This window comes from Podarcis bocagei (assembly GCF_964188305.1).
Source record: "Podarcis bocagei genome assembly, chromosome: 6".
In the NCBI taxonomy this organism is placed as follows: Eukaryota; Metazoa; Chordata; class Lepidosauria; order Squamata; family Lacertidae; genus Podarcis; species Podarcis bocagei.
This window is the reverse complement of record NC_138130.1, coordinates 50,475,228-50,491,091: the sequence shown is the minus strand read 5'-3', so window position 1 is coordinate 50,491,091 and position 15,864 is coordinate 50,475,228. Positions and strand designations below refer to the sequence as shown.

At 46.0% G+C, this 15,864-nt stretch overlaps 1 protein-coding gene across 1 annotated transcript in view; it reads left to right on the top strand.

Moving 5' to 3' along the window:
• The first annotated feature begins 362 nt into the window (after positions 1-362).
• TRAPPC10 (trafficking protein particle complex subunit 10) overlaps positions 363-15,864 on the top strand; it is a 50,616-nt gene continuing 35,114 nt past the window's right edge. The window contains exon 1 of the mRNA XM_081197156.1: positions 363-554. Within this exon, the coding sequence (XP_081053282.1) occupies positions 410-554 (145 nt within the window). The 5' untranslated portion in view covers positions 363-409. The remainder of the gene's footprint in view (positions 555-15,864) is intronic.

Sequence of the window (15,864 nt, the reverse complement as noted above, 5' to 3'; positions counted from 1 at the left end):
TCCCACGACCCGCCACTTCCTTCCTTCCGCCTCGTTCTGTCCTCCCCTTTAAAGCTTCCGATTCCTCTCGGAGGCCAGCCGCGCCACCTCGAGCCTCCCCTTTAACGCCCCGCTCCTTCCTCCGCCGGAAGCGGTCATGCTGGGTCCCGGCGATACAGGAAGCGGATGAGCCTGGCACTTGCCTTCCATCCGTGGGGGCTGCGCGCGAGGGGGGGCCCAGTTGGGGGTTTGGGAGGGGGGAGGGGCAGAAGGAGGGCGCCCCCCCTTTTTGAGGCGGCGGCGAGGAGGAAGAGCAGCAGCAGCGGGAGAGGGCGCGCCAGGAAGGGGAAGGTGTGGCGGTAGCGGCGGCGGGTCCATGGCGCGGCGCGGGCGGGGGAGCCGGAGCCGGGGCTGAGCGCCCTGCCCGCCCATGGAACCCGCCCCGGCGGCGGCGGCGGCAGCAGCAGAAGCAGCAGCAGCAGCAGCAGCCGGCGAAGGCGTGTTGGCGGAGGACGACGAGGAGGTGGAGGCGCCGCCGGTCATCTACACCATGGAGAACAAGCCCATCGTCACCTGTGAGTGACCCGGGAGTCGAGGAGGGGAAGGTGGGCGGGGGGCCGCCCCCCACAGCGAAACCCCCGGGAGGGAGGACTGATGCTTTCCTGCTGGGCTCGGTGGGGTTCGCCTCTGGCGGGCCCTTTCTCTTAACTCCGCTTCTGCAAGACCTCCTGCAAACGCCGGCAGTAGGGAGAGGGAAATCCATTACCCCCCACCAAAAAAAACCCCCCACTCCACCTTCCCCCATGTGTTCTGAGATGTGCGGCGATTGCACGTGTGTCTGGAAGACCTTCGAGCACCCAAGGGTCCTGCTGGCCACGGGAAGCTTTAGCGTATGTGGACTGCATAGCCAAGAGACAGGGCTCCCCCTCGCATCCCCGAAATGGTCTGGGATGTGCTGTGTTTGCACATGTTTTAATGTATGTGCAGACTGTTGACAGGATGGATGTGCAGGTACCCCTCGTGCATTTTTATGCTTCTTTCACACCTTGCACTGGGTGGTGGTTCTCCCCTCCCCATTCTCCCAAATGTAAGGAGAGAAAAAGGGGAGTCAACCCAAGTTGCTGTGTCTGTGACTAAGCTGGGTTTTCAAACCTCAGGTTCAAGTAGTGTGTCTTAGTTGTTTGGTGTGGAGAGCTCGGAGCTACAAACATTTCGTATATAGTCTTCTGTTACATATTAGCCAGTGGCTTAATTGTCCTTGCTCTCCTAATGAATTAGGTGGGGCCCTGCGAAATGCTTGAAGCTGTCTAAAGTGTCTAATTAACTAGGTTGCTCTGTGGCATAGTTAAAGAAGTAGCAATAAATACTATAAACAATGTAAATTGTATGTTAAAGAAAATTTCTGCTGTTTCCTTCCAGCCTGATTTTAAAAACAAAACCCAAAATCAAATTGTTGTAAGGAGATGTTAATAGGCTTGTGTCTTTGGGGACATGCATCAGAGTAAACAACAATGAAAGCATGGCTGTGTGGACATGTGATGCGGCCTTTGATCAAGCCACAGTTCTTCAGCCTCAGTTTTGCAAATATAGAGAGAAGATAGCATTATTCTCCTTCACATGATGTGTTTGAGGGTATATGCAGTTAAGTTGTATATTGCTTATGTTAAATAAGAAGAGTAGTGATAATGTGTGCAGGGTGTATTGGGAGGAGTACTGATCTATTTGGGTATGGGCCAGTAAGTGACTGACTTTCTGGTAGATGTGTTTAAGATCATGCAGAAGTTTTTTTTTAGTACTGTGATGTCTCTCTTAACCCAGATGTTTTGCAGTACTAAAAAAATTAAGGTAAAGGTAAAGGTACCCCTGCCCGTACGGGCCAGTCTTGACAGACTCTAGGGTTGTGCGCCCATCTCACTCAAGAGGCCGGGGGCCACCGCTGTCCGGAGACACTTCCGGGTCACGTGGCCAGCATGACAAGCTGCACCTGGCGAGCCAGAGCTGCACACGGAACGCCGTTTACCTTCCCACTAGTAAGGGGTCCCTATTTATCTACTTGCACCCGGGGGTGCTTTCGAACTGCTAGGTTGGCAGGCGCTGGGACCGAACAACGGGAGCGCACCCCACTGCGGGGATTCGAACCGCCGACCTTTCGATCGGCAAGCCCTAGGCGCTGAGGCTTTTACCCACGGCGCCACCCGCGTCCCACTAAAAACATAGTGGTGTTTTTCCCCCTTTAAAAAAAACAATAATTCCATAAAACAACTGAACAGTTAACATCTACAGGGGGGCTTCAGCTAAGTTTATTCAGAGTAACCCCACTGAAATGAATGGCCTAACTTAGTCATGTTAAATAATTTCAGTGGTTCTACTCTGAACATAACTTAGTTGAATACAAACCCCAGATTATCTAACTCAAGAGTCGAACCAGATTGTTATGGGAAAAGTAGATTAAAGGTGATCAACCCCAGAGTCGGTCACGACTGGACCTAATGGTCAGGGGTCCCGTTACCTTTTTAGTTCAGTTGAAGTTGACATAAATATATAATTATTAGCAGAGAGCAATCTAGTTATTTATTATAGATATATTAGCATTACAGTGGTACCTCGGGTTAAGTACTTAATTCGTTCTGGAGGTCCGTTCTTAACCTGAAACTGTTCTTAACCTGAAGCACCACTTTAGCTAATGGGGCCTCCTGCTGTTGCGCTGCCGCCGGAGCGTGATTTCTGTTCTCATCCTGAAGCAAAGTTCTTAACCAGAGGTACTATTTCTGGGTTAGCCGAGTCTGTAACCTGAAGCGTATGTAACCTGAAGTGTATGTAACCTGAGGTACCACTGTATATATGTGTGTAAATGTACAAAATAAATTTGCATATATAAAATCAGCATTTATAAAACATTCTAGGGTGTTCAAAACACTACATATGTGCTATTTCAACATTTTGTGCAATGACCCTGAAAGGTAAGTAAGGATATTATTGTGCCCATATTGAAGATTGTGTGTCTTTATATGCATGTGCCTTATGCCAACTGGGAAATTTATGGCTTAGAAACATGTAATCTTAGGGATGTCCCTGCTCACTTCACCAGCTCTCAGATTATTCTTAAATTTATATGGATTGTGGATTCAACTGTCAGTTGTAATTTCTTATGTTGTCATGCAAGCATTGTTTTCTTGAGTATGGATATAAGGTTCAACATCTATGTTTCTGTCAGATACTTGCTAATCTACACTCCACTGTATTGCAGATCACCTTTTAATAAATATATATTTTAGCACTTTTAAAAAGGTTGCTTTTTTCACATTTCTGGTGTATACTAATGATAGTAAAACTGATAGTTGGAGGCTGCAATCTTATGCACACTTCTGTAGATGTAAGCTCTGTTGAAGTCACTGGGACTTCTGAGTAAACATGCATACGATTACATTGAAAATCGGACTTCACTGCTTTCTGTGAAGTAAGTATTAACCACTTTGTTCTTTGGTTCTGAAAATGTTTTTCATACATCTCATTTAATTTGAGATTTTAATTGAACATTGAGTATAATAGGGCTTACTCCCAATTAAGTGATCACAGGATTGTGCTATAACTACTTTTTACATGAACGCAGCTTCAGAACTTGGGTAACTTCCTGGACCAGCAGGATACTTCTCAAATCTCATCATGTTTTAACTCTTGGCACCAGAGATTATGATTCATTTTATAAGAAAGTCAATTGCTGGCAAGAGAGGGGCACTCAAATATAACTCCATCCAGAGTTTTCATCTTTCCAAATTGCCATAATTATTATATTCAGATAAGACTGAAGGGGGAAGGTTGGATGTGAACTTTGAACCTGTCAGCAAAAGTAAAACACCGAGCAGTAACAGTTTTAAAACTTCAGACCGACATCAACAATGGAAGGCAGACTGAAATAAAAAAGGTATTTATGGCCCATTTAAAAGAGGCTGAAGAAGCTGGCAAATAGGGGTTGGTTCATTCCATGAGGTGGCGTTTCACAGCAGTGAAGTTTAATCTTGACTGGGGGTCTGCAATAAAGGGCTCTGTGGCCAGTTTTAGAGGTTGTATATGTAGTCCTTCAAACAATCTGGTCTCAAACCATTTGGGCTTTAAAGGGAATAACCACTTTAGTAGAAGAGCTGCAACTGCCAAATCAGACGAAACTAGTAAAGGCTGTCCTAGGAACAATGCAACCTGCACTGCCATAGATAATATAGAATTTGAGAGGAGCTCCCAAGCTGTATGTTTGGCCTTCAGGAGGAGTGCAATACCATCCATGATTAGTTATGTTTAGGCAATGACCATTTTGCATGAGACTGCTGACGCGTGTGCTGCTTTTGACCCCAGAATGGGGCGGGGGCAGAACAGACTTAAACGCAACGGCTGACTTGTGCATTGACTTGGAACGCATCTCCTGTTCAAATGGGGAGTTGCCTGTACTTCACCTAGATCAGAAGATTTATATTCCCACAGTTCCTCTGTCTAATCGCAGCTTGCTCTCATCCATCACACTTCCAGACACCTTATACTGCTCCCCTGGGACCAGCAGATGCAAATGAGAGCCAGAGCTGTGTTGATTAAGACAGGACAGGGATTCTTCAGCTAGTATACCCCAATTTTTCCATATTGCAAGGGGATTAGTAGGTGATCTGTGGCTATAGGAATTCTCTGCATTCCTTGGGGTGACTATGGGAACTGAAGGACTATGGCTAGGGTTTTGGCAGTCTGTTTCTTACCTGTGAGCATGCTTTGCATTGGAGTTCTAGTTGCATCTTGGAGTTTTTGGTGAGTGTTTTTGTTCTGAAGTGGAGTAACTGTAAGAGGTCTGAGATCATAAGTGTTATCTATTTGCTCTTTCCTGGATGCTTGGGTGTCAGCCTTGGCTGTTTGTTATTTTGTCTAAAGTACTTTCTTTGTATAGTGTCATTACACCACTGTTCCCATCACCAAGTTTCCCTTAGCCTCTTGTATGCTAACAGTTCTGAAATCCATAGTCATAGCCCGTGCCACTCATCTTAATAGGTTGGGATGTACACCTTTGTTTACTCTAGCATTTAAATATTTATTGCTTGTGGCTATAGACCATTCCACGAGTATCCTATACAGTACTCTCATTGTGAGAGAGAGGATAGTATAATGTGGCTCTCCATTCACTCCAGTGAGAATGTTTTTATTTATACTAGCTTTGTAGGTCTAACTATGCTAGACGAGGATGCAGGAACAGTGCCTGAGCTTCAGGATTAAACCGGCCACTACTCTGATCCTCCTCCAGTATGTCTTCATCTTTACTGTTATACTGTGCTGACTTAACAGTATTGTAATGTCACCAGTGTTCGAAGTTTGCCAGGCATGGAGTGGGTTCAATTGAGACTACATGGAGATATCTAGATGCCAGGTTGGCAACGGACATCTCTATCAAGCCAGCTGGTTCGTACACAGTCCTCCGTAATCACATCAAGGAAAGTAAGTGCAGGGCTGACTACAGATATATTTGAATGTGCTGCTGACTTTCCACAGACCACCCAAATGGAACTCACAAACCATAGTTTAAAAACTTCTGCCTTAGTCTGTAGGTAATATCATTTCCATTTCCACTGTGTGTGTTTCTCCTTCTTGCATACTTGAACAAGTGAATTGTTTGTAAGAGCAAGCTACAGTCAAGCAATGTAGTGTAGATCATAGAATTGTAGCGTTGGAAGAGACCACGAGGGTCATCCAACCCTCTGGCAAATAGACATTCTGTTGTGGCGACCATAACCTAGGTTCAAGGTGCCATTTGCCACCTAGCTTATATAACTGAGTTTCTAACACAGAATGTCATTATGCTATCACAACTTCACAGTGGTGGTGTAACTTGGAGTAATGCCAGCACAAGAGATTTCATATTAATTCCATTGTCATGTAGGCAGTATAACTCAAGGACTAGGTTGCACTGTTAATCTGTTGAGAATATTAAAATTATTTGGTTTGTGAAGTTTCTCACTATAAGTAATCTGTCTGAATTACAATTACATGTTGGAAGTGCAATGCTGTGATATTTTTTCCTGAGTACCTACGGCAAGAGCTAAACTAAATTTGTCTTGTTTTAATATCATGCTCTAGATCAGTGTTTCCCAACCACTGTTCCGCAGCACACTAGTGTGCCGCGAGATGTTGCCTGGAGGGAGGCGGGCGAGTTGGGCGGCGAGAGGCGGGGCGGCGGCGGCGAGGAGAGGCCTCCCAGCGCGGGGCTCTCGCCGTCTGCCTGCCTGGCTGCCTGCGAGCTCGGCGGGCAGCGCCTCCGTCCGCAGCGCCCGCCTCGCGGCTCTCATTCCCTGCCCCTGCCAAAGCTCACCCAGCCAAGCCGCGCTCTCCTTCCTGCCTCGCTTTGCTGCCTCCTCCCCCCCCACCCCCAAAGCTTGGAGGTTCCCCGGCAAGGGGGAGGGAAAAAATTGAAACTTACACTTTCGTGCGTCCCTCCCGGCGTGACGCTGCGCGCTGACATCACGGGGCTGTAATGGTGGTGTGCCTCGAGATTTTTTTCATCAAACAAGTGTGCCTTTGCCCAAAAAAGGTTGGGAAACACTGCTCTAGATTGTGTCCATGCTATCCCATTGTTTAAACTGAGAAATGTAAGTTGGAAATACTGCAGTTCTCTTTCGGCTAGTTTGATAAAACCAAACACCTTGGATATAATTTTTCAGAGAAAGAAGTTCTGCCTTTGTAGCATTTTATTATTTGAAAAGTTCTAAAATTGGTAACCAAAAACCGTTTAGATCCATCAGAACATTAGTTTGGCTGTGTAAGTGGAGTTAATGTTTTTCTGTTGCATGCTGAACTCTGTAAATATGTTTGCTACAGTGTAGCATGTTCTGGTGAATTCTGAATGATAACAGTTTAGTTATTGTGAATTCCAAATACAGTGTGTACAGCGACAAATTCCAGAAGAGCAACTATGTTAATTTTGCAATAAAAAAGAAAATAAGTATTGGTGACTGTGAACATTCATAGTCAAGAGTCAGTGGTTTCATTTGCATGTAAGGCAAAGCCACCTGTGCTAAAACATGCATGAGTATAGTTTGTGTTTTTGTATAGTTTTTAGCAAATAAATTTGACAGGCTGACACTAGTCGAAGTTAGGCAGATTAGATTGTGTGTGTGTGGTGGCAGCATGTTGGTGCTACCTTGCTCCACCCTTAGTTAAGAGGGGGAACAAACCACACAGTGACCAGCCCAGTCTCAACCAGCACTTGTGGTTTGTTTCTCTCAAATAAACCACAATTGGGAAGCTAAGAACAAACATTGGCTTCAGATCAAGAGAAATAAACCACAAGTGTTGGTTTGGACAAAACACTAAGCCAGCCATTCTGTGATTTGTTTCTCTCTTCAAGGAAAGGAGAAATGCTTGAGCTGTGTGAATTAGTTAATTTGTTAACAGTGGCCAGCATTGTGTCTGAATGCAGTTAGTTTCTGAGAATGAAACGTACTGAGAAGTGGAATACAACTTTAACTCATGTTTATGCACAAATGGAATAAAAAACAATATGAGAAGGTGGAAATATAACTAAATAGGAATGCAAATATTTTCTGGGGTTGTTGTAGGTAATTTGAAATTACAAAAGTGTTCAGTCAACTCCACAGGTTGGCTGATGTATGTTTTCCCTGGGTCCAAGTCTAGTTTTCCCCCCAGTTTACTTCTGTTGTAGGTTTATGAGTTGTAAGTCATTCAGGTGTGTGTATTAAATTTCAGTGAGGACTGGGTCATGTTTGGTCCCATAAGATATTGTGTTCCTTGGAAGCTCATGTTCTCTGAAGTTTGGAGAGAATTGTCGAGTGCCCTTGCCAGGAATTCTTCCCTTGCACTAGGAGACTGCTGTCCTGGTGTAGGGGTTGTGTGGCAGTCTGGCAGACTTTTTGGCATGGAAAATGTTACCTCAAGCAAAAATGCTTGAAAGCCACTAGAGAGTGACATGTGTGCTGTATTCCAGCTGGTAACTGAAGGAATGTATTCCGTTATTAAACTTAAGGTTAAACAACAATACAGTGGTACCTCGGGTTACATACGCTTCAGGTTACAGACTCCACTAACGCAGAAATAGTACCTCGGGTTAAGAACTTTGCTTCAGGATGAGAACAGAAATCGTGCCCCGGCGGCGTGGTGGCAGCAGGAGGCACCATTAGCTAAAGTGGTGCTTCAGGTTAAGAACAGTTTCAGGTTACCGTATTTTTCGCCCTATAGGACGCACTTTTCCCCCTCCAAAAATGAAGGGGAAATGTGTGTGCGTCCTATGGGGCGAATGCAGGCTTTCCCGGGCTTCTTGCAGCTCCGCGCCACCCTCCGGATACCGGCGCAAAGCTGCGCGGAGCTCCGGAGGGTGGCGGGGAGCTGCCTGCGCTCCAGGGCTTCTTGCAGCTCCGCGCCACCCTCCCGATCCCGGCGCGAAGCTGCGCGGAGCTCCGGAGGGTGGCGGGGAGCTGCCTGCGCTCCAGGGCTTCTTGCAGCTCCGCGCCACCCTCCCGATCCCGGCGCGAAGCTGCGCAGGGCTCTGGAGGGCGGCGCGGAGCTGCCTGCGCTCCAGGGCTTCTTGCAGCTCCGCGCCACCCTCCCGATCCCGGCGCGAAGCTGCGCGGGGCTCCGGAGGGCGGCGCGGAGCTGCCTGCGCTCCAGGGCTTCTTGCAGCTCCGCGCCACCCTCCCGATCCCGGCGCGAAGCTGCGCGGGGCTCCGGAGGGCGGCGCGGAGCTGCCTGCGCTCCAGGGCTTCTTGCAGCTCCGCGCCACCCTCCCGATCCCGGCGCGAAGCTGCGCGGGGCTCTGGAGGGTGGCGCGGAGCTGCCTGCGCTCCAGGGCTTCTTGCAGCTCCGCGCCACCCTCCCGATCCCGGCGGGAAGCTGCGCGGGGCTCCGGAGGGCGGCGCGGAGCTGCCTGCGCTCCAGGGCTTCTTGCAGCTCCGCGCCACCCTCCCGATCCCGGCGCGAAGCTGCGCGGAGCTCCGGAGGGTGGCGGGGAGCTGCCTGTGCTCCAGGGCTTCTTGCAGCTCCGCGCCACCCTCCCGATCCCGGCGCGGAGCTGCGCGGGGCTCCAGAGGGTGGCGCGGAGCTGCAAGAAGCCCTGGAGCACAGGCACCTCCGCGCCACCCTCCCGATCCCGGCGCGAAGCTGCGCGGGGCTCCGGAGGGTGGCACGGAGCTGCCTGTGCTCCAGGGCTTCTTACAGCTCCGCGCCACCCTCCCGATCCCGGCGCGAAGCTGCGCGGAGCTCCGGAGGGTGGCGCGGAGCTGCCTGCGCTCCAGGGCTTCCTGCAGCTCCGTGCCACCCCCCGGATCCCTGCGCGAGGTCCTGCGGGGTCGCAAGGCTTGCAGACAGCAGCCTGCAGCCCATAAGCTCGGGGGATAGCAGGGAGGCGCAGCGCCGCCACCCCGCTATTCCCTGACCTGATCTGAAGGCTGGGGGGGAGCAAGCTTGCTTCTCCCCCCCCGCCAGCCCCACAAGCTCGGGGGATAGCGGGGAGGCGGAGCGCCGCCACCCCGCTATTCCCGGACCTGATCTGGAGGCTGGGGGGGGGGAGAAGCAAGCTTGCTTCTACCCATCGCCAGCCCCATAAGCTGGGGGACAGCGGGGCAAGCCGCTGCCCCACGGAGGCTAGAGATGCTGTCCCTGAAGGCAGAAGAGGGAGATGGAGCGCTCTGTCTCTCTCTTCTAGCTTGGGGATGGCTGCGCAAACCTGGGGGGGAAATAAATTTTTTTTCCTTGATTTCCCCCCCAAAAAACTTGGTGCGTCCTATGGGCCGGTGCGTCCTATAGGGCGAAAAATACGGTAAGTACGGACCTCCGGAACGAATTAAGTACTTAACCCGAGGTACCACTGTATAGTCTGTGCTTGAAGATGCGCAACCTTATATACTGTAACGTAAAAAGAAAAAAAAAGGGGAGTGAGGACACAAGCAATCAGATTATTGCATCCTTGTTTTCATGGATGCTGCATTCTGGGTTATAGTGCATGTACGTTTCGCCTCTGCCCACTCCCAGGACTGAAAACGGTGTGCACATCAGCAGTCGCACGTGCCTTGAACACACACAAAGTGGGAGTTGCATGTACTAAGTAGAGCCAGGAGAAGAAACTTTAGTTCTGTTTGGGGTTTTGCGCCATTGGTTCATCTCTTAATTTTATGTTCAAAGCTGTTTGCCATTCACTAAATAGTTGAACCATTGGTGTCCAGAAAGTTAATTTATTGTACGAGCTCAGATTAGCACTGAAGGTAAAGTAGAAATAAATGAAACCCTGTTGAAATTCCAGTCAAGGGGTTATACGATAGCAATGGGGTCATGAACAGTTCTACCAAACACTGTCCTGTATCTGAACTGGAAGAGCTGCAGCTGAAACTTAAAATGTGGCAGCTTTGAATGAATGAAAGTTAGGACCAAACAAAGAGGCACAATGCTGGCTTTAAATGTAGGTACGCTCATTTACCACCCACTATAGTAGTAATTTTTGAGTACACATTCAGAAGAAATATTTCAAATTCCTAGATGCTAAATTGTACGAGCTCAACATTAGCCTATTTGAATTCTTCAGTTTGGTGTGAACCTAGTGTAATGTTTTCTCACTGGGAGTGCTTCTGGAATGCTGTTTCTTGCATGTGAGTCTTTGCTGGAAAAATCTATGTGGCCTTTTACTTCCCTGTGGGTTTGCTCATGAGAGTCTTTCCAAAAACACTCCCTTGGAAGAAAATCTTAGAATCTACTCTTAGCGTACTGTTCAAAAGTTTAAAACTCAGATTTTCAGCAAGTTGTGCAAGCCGGCAAAGGCAGAGATTTGTCCTAGTGGGCCTGTTTAGATATTAGATGTTGGAAAATTACAGACACGAAAACATTGATTTCTGATTACATAAACTCATAGAGTGGATTCTTTTTGAGCACCCCAGGATGTTGATTCTGTTACAGCCATGCTGTGTCTGCTGGATTTGTCTTATTAACTTTGTTGTGTCCTATGAGAAAATTTATCTGAGTTATTTTCTGTGTGTCAGTTTATTGCCTGCTAGTAAAACAGAATATTTTTTTAAATGCATCTTTCTTAATTTATAATTTATTATGCTGTTTTTGTATCATGATCCTCCTCCAATCAGGAGCACAGGGTGACTAACGACATAAAGGTATATAGCAATACATTGAATAAAACAATACAGAATTGAAATAACTTACAGAGCTTAGCAGCAATAGTCAACCACCTCAGCTGCTCCAAGAGATGGGCATGGCAACTCATGGAATCTTTGGCAGACATGAACAAGAATCCAATAATTTTGCACATTCCCTCTGGAATGGAATGCTTGGTTAAATGTTAATGGGATGATGATCCATGCTGTTCTGTTGTTCAGATTGTTCCTTTACATTTGGCATGATTTGACGACTTTCCATGAAAGTTAATTGTCAGCACGTAACATTGGCTTGGTAAGTTCACATGCCCACTTTCGCAGTGTAAAAAGACTATGAAACTGACTTGCCAACTGAATGTGAGCTTGTGTGGAGCAGTAAATCTGAAAACTCAGACATTTTGAGTTTTGGATCCAGTTGAAAGGCTGAAAAGAGATCACTGGTTGGCAAAAGCAGTTCGGGGGATTTAGGGTGTGGCAGCTCAGAGGCAAGTATTTCCTGCTGTTTTTCTTGCTTCTCCAGCCTTGTAATACCTGCTCAGTTGTTCCCATGTACATAAATTGAATTGTACAGATGTAAGTTTCCAGTAATCATCCAAAAGGAACAGACTGCTTCTTTGGAATTTGCTTTGCTTGGGGATGTGAATAGAATGAAACTGTATGCTTGGTTCATTCATAAAAACCTTTAAACAATGGTGGGCCTCATGCTAGAAGCCTCTTGCTATATTGTGAACAAGTTATCCCATAGGCAGTTCCTAGCTTCTCCTAGAGTCCTCTGGATTTTTAAATTGAAAATTTCAATCCTCAGCCTTCACTACACCAGTGGAGTAAAGCTGATACTAAATAGGTAAATTTTATATTTAAAGACAGAAGCCACATGCAATGATAGTATACCATGAACAGAAGCAGAGCACTGCTTGCAGAACATGCCAGCAGTGCAGAATACTGGAGGAAGAACATCCAGCACTCCTATTATGTAGGGGTGCTGCTTCTTCATCACACATCACACTTATTATAAGATCATTTGTTCTTAAAGGACCAGTTACAATAAGCAGGAGGAGGCAGGAGAGCGGCTGCTAGGCACATATCCTGGCTTGCCCCTGCATAACAGATGACACTACTGGTAGTCTATTTATTTTACAGTGTCAATGCAGTAAGCCTCAACTTACACAGTGTGGGTTATATTCTGGGATTCATGCCTAAAAAAATATTATTATTATTAAAGCCAAAACTGTATATAGTCGAAACACATTGGATGTAGTGGCAGGTATAATTGCCAAAGTCTCTCCCCCCCCCCCCCAGATACCCACTCCCATCCAACCCCCGTTTTAATTCTTTTAATTCTTCCAAGCACATAGAGCTGAATGCACACAAGTTAAATGTGCATAAGTTGCAGGCTTACTGTGTGCCACCTTTTCAGGAGCTCTTCTTATGAGAAATGTATTTGGTGCAAGAATACCCGTGAGTATCCCACGTGTTTGGTGTAAGATTTTTCTCCGTTGCCTCCAGTTAGACATCTTGTCCCTAGAAACTGAAAACATACATTTCTCTTATTAATCTGATGTGGGACAACAATTAGCTGTTAAGCTACTATATGAGAGAAGGTCGGTCCAGGAACCATAGACTTAACATTGAAATTGAAACGGCCTCTATAAACCAACATTCCCATTTGAGATTTTCACATTGCACAAATAAAGTGCCAAATATAGAACACTCAAGTATACAGGGGTGATAAGAAGAGATTGTGGAGGAATGCTTCTCCTCTGTGTGCTGCACTTCTGCAGACTGTTCAGAAAAGGTGAAATACCAAGTTGTTGTAAACTTCTTAGGTTGAGCTGTGAAATTCTTCAGGGGAATGCTAAAAATTCTATTTTTATCTGTTGCTACCAATAATGTCAGGGACGCGTGTGGCACTGTAGGTTAAACCACAGCGCCTAGGACTTGCCGATTAGAAGGTCGGCAGTTCGAATCCCCGCGACAGAGTGAGCTTCCGTTGCTTGGCCCCTGCTCCTGCCAACCTAGCAGTTCGAAAGCACGTCAAAGTGCAAGTAGATAAATAGGTACCGCTCTGGCAGGAAGGCAAACGGCATTTCCGTGCGCTGCTCTGGCTCGCCAGAAGTGGCTTAGTCATGCTGGCCACATGACCCGGAAGCTGTACGCCGGCTCCCTCGGCCAATAAAGCGAGATGAGCGCCACAACCCCAGAGTCAGTCACGACTGGACCTAATGGTCAGGGGTCCCTTTACCTTTACCTTTACCTTTACCAATAATGTCAATACATAGTTGAAATCAACAGAAAATAGCTATTCCTAGGAATGTAATAGATACTGAGTGCTTTTATTTTTTATTTTTGCATTTGGAGTTCTTCTGTCTGTTCTTCTGTAAACTAGTTTTTGTGCCCTTTTTATTATTCTAAGTACGTAGATATTTTGCATGTAGTGTTGCAACATTGCCTTCACAATCACTTGCTCAGTGATCAGTTTTATAAATGTGCAAGAATGAAATTGATGATGTATGTCCTCCTTTAATGCTTTCAAATAAAGAGAAAATACCTAAAAGTAATGTTAAATCTTTTTTAGACTTCTAGCCAGTTCTGTTTCAGGTATTTTGGTCAGACAGTACTGTTTTATGTATTCATTCGTAAAGAGCATCTAAAGCAACTTGCAGCCCTGAAACAATACAGTTAGTTTAAGAAAATCTAATCTTATCATTGAAAACACTAGTAGCACAAACTTACCATAAAAATAGTACAAGAAACCTAAAGCTAGTCTGCAGACTAACATTTTTCTTAACAGAGCATTAAGATGAAACAGCAACACAGTTTTCATAAAAAGCAGTGGTAAAATCAGTCATATAACACAAAAAGCAGCAGAATAAAATAAAACCCCATTAGAACCAAATACAAAAATAGTACACATTTAAAATATCAGTATAGGGCTATCAAATACTGTACTAATTTAATCTGGTCACTAAAGCCTGGTGTGTTCAGAAGGATTACGTATGATGCTTACGTTTTGGAGAGTTCTGGGGCAGCAAAACTAATGAATGCCCCTGTGCCATGGTTGTACAGGCTAGGGACTTGATCCTCAAGCCTGATTATGACCAAATTTCAAATAACATATGACCTAGCTACCACATCACCACAAAACTTCTAATCTATGTACCTGTTTCAAACCTGCTGTGTTGAAGGCCTTGCAAACCCATGCACACCTGAGTCCTGAGACACAACAAAGAAGTGCATGTGTGGCATGTTGGTGGCGGCAGCAATTGCAGCGCTCCCTGCTAGGGTGAGAGCTTCCTGGGCTTGCTGGTTGAACTATAACAAGACGGCTAGCACAGTGTGGTACCCTCCAGATGCTGATGGACTCCAGCTTCCATTATCGCTGACCATTGGCTGTGCAGCCTATGGCTGATAGGTGGGAGTTCAGCAACATCTGGAGTTGTCTACTCTGCTATATATTATTACTTGTTTCTGTTCTATTGCAAATGTAAATATATTTGACTGCTGAAATCTCTTCCCCTCCTCCTCCGGTGACTAACACATAGTGGCCCGCATCCAGAGTTCCTGTGAATGTAATTTGCTCACAGGAACCTACTCCTAGAGGAAGCAGGCGGGGAGCTGATTTTTTTGCTGATTCCTCCTTCTCCTTGCCCCCTGAAAATCTGCTCTGTAGATTTGGGGATCCCCTGTATGTCAGATAATGTGGGGGATTGATAGGGGGAATTGGAGAAAATTGCCTCCCTTTCCTCCATGGGGAGCATCCATTGGATTGCATTCCTTTCTGCAATAAACCTTTCTGTTTGCAGAACGGTAATTTGTGTGTTTCGTTATTGTCCTGTCCTCATATCAAAATGTAGGGCAAATGTCTGTTTTCTTGACATTTATAGCCGATTCCCAGTGTATGCACCGTGAGCAAAGTACACTTGATGTATCATAACAGCTTTAAGAGTCCTGCTGGATCAGACCATCTTGCCAGCATTTTGATTCTCACCAGGGCTTGGCAATATCAGGATTTCAACATCATGATATATCACCAGCTATATAGCAATATAGCTATAGCAATACAGCAATATATCATGATGTCTGAAAATAAGGAGGGAGAAGGAATTAAGGTGGGGAAGCAGCAGCAGCAGCTGAGTGTTGATTCCTAGATTTGTATTGCTCTGTCCATATCAGCCCTGCAATAGCCAGGCAGCTACACCATAGGGTTCTTTGCTCCTGTTGTGCATACCAGTGTTAGAAACTTGGATATATAAGCTAGGCACCAAAATGGTTAAACAACAGTTACAGTTGCCAAAACGGAATGTCTAGTTGCCATTTCTCGGCAAGATATCTCTATAAAGTTGTATTCTTCAAATGATTTACTGACTATGATTGATTATCAGTTTAACATCGGGTTAGTTCAGATGGCAACCTTGAGCTAGGTTAAGAATTTTGAGAACTTAAAGGAGAAAAGTCACTTATCCAGGAACAGTCCACATATATATTGGCCTATTCCTACCTTTTTTCTTAATGCTGACTACTGCTGCTCAGGCTGCTCAGAAAAAGAGTTTTAGAAATTCATTCTGATTGTACAGATAAAATATAACTGATAGAATTCTACAGGATAGGTTATTAATGTGTGAAAACAGTCCCTAGGCATCTTCACTTGGTTTAAAGTGGTTGAAAGCCAGGTGCAAAATGCACCTGGTATCGGGCTGATTTCGAACACTGCTTTCAATGAGTGTAATTCAGATGGGAATGCTAGTGAATGTGTTTA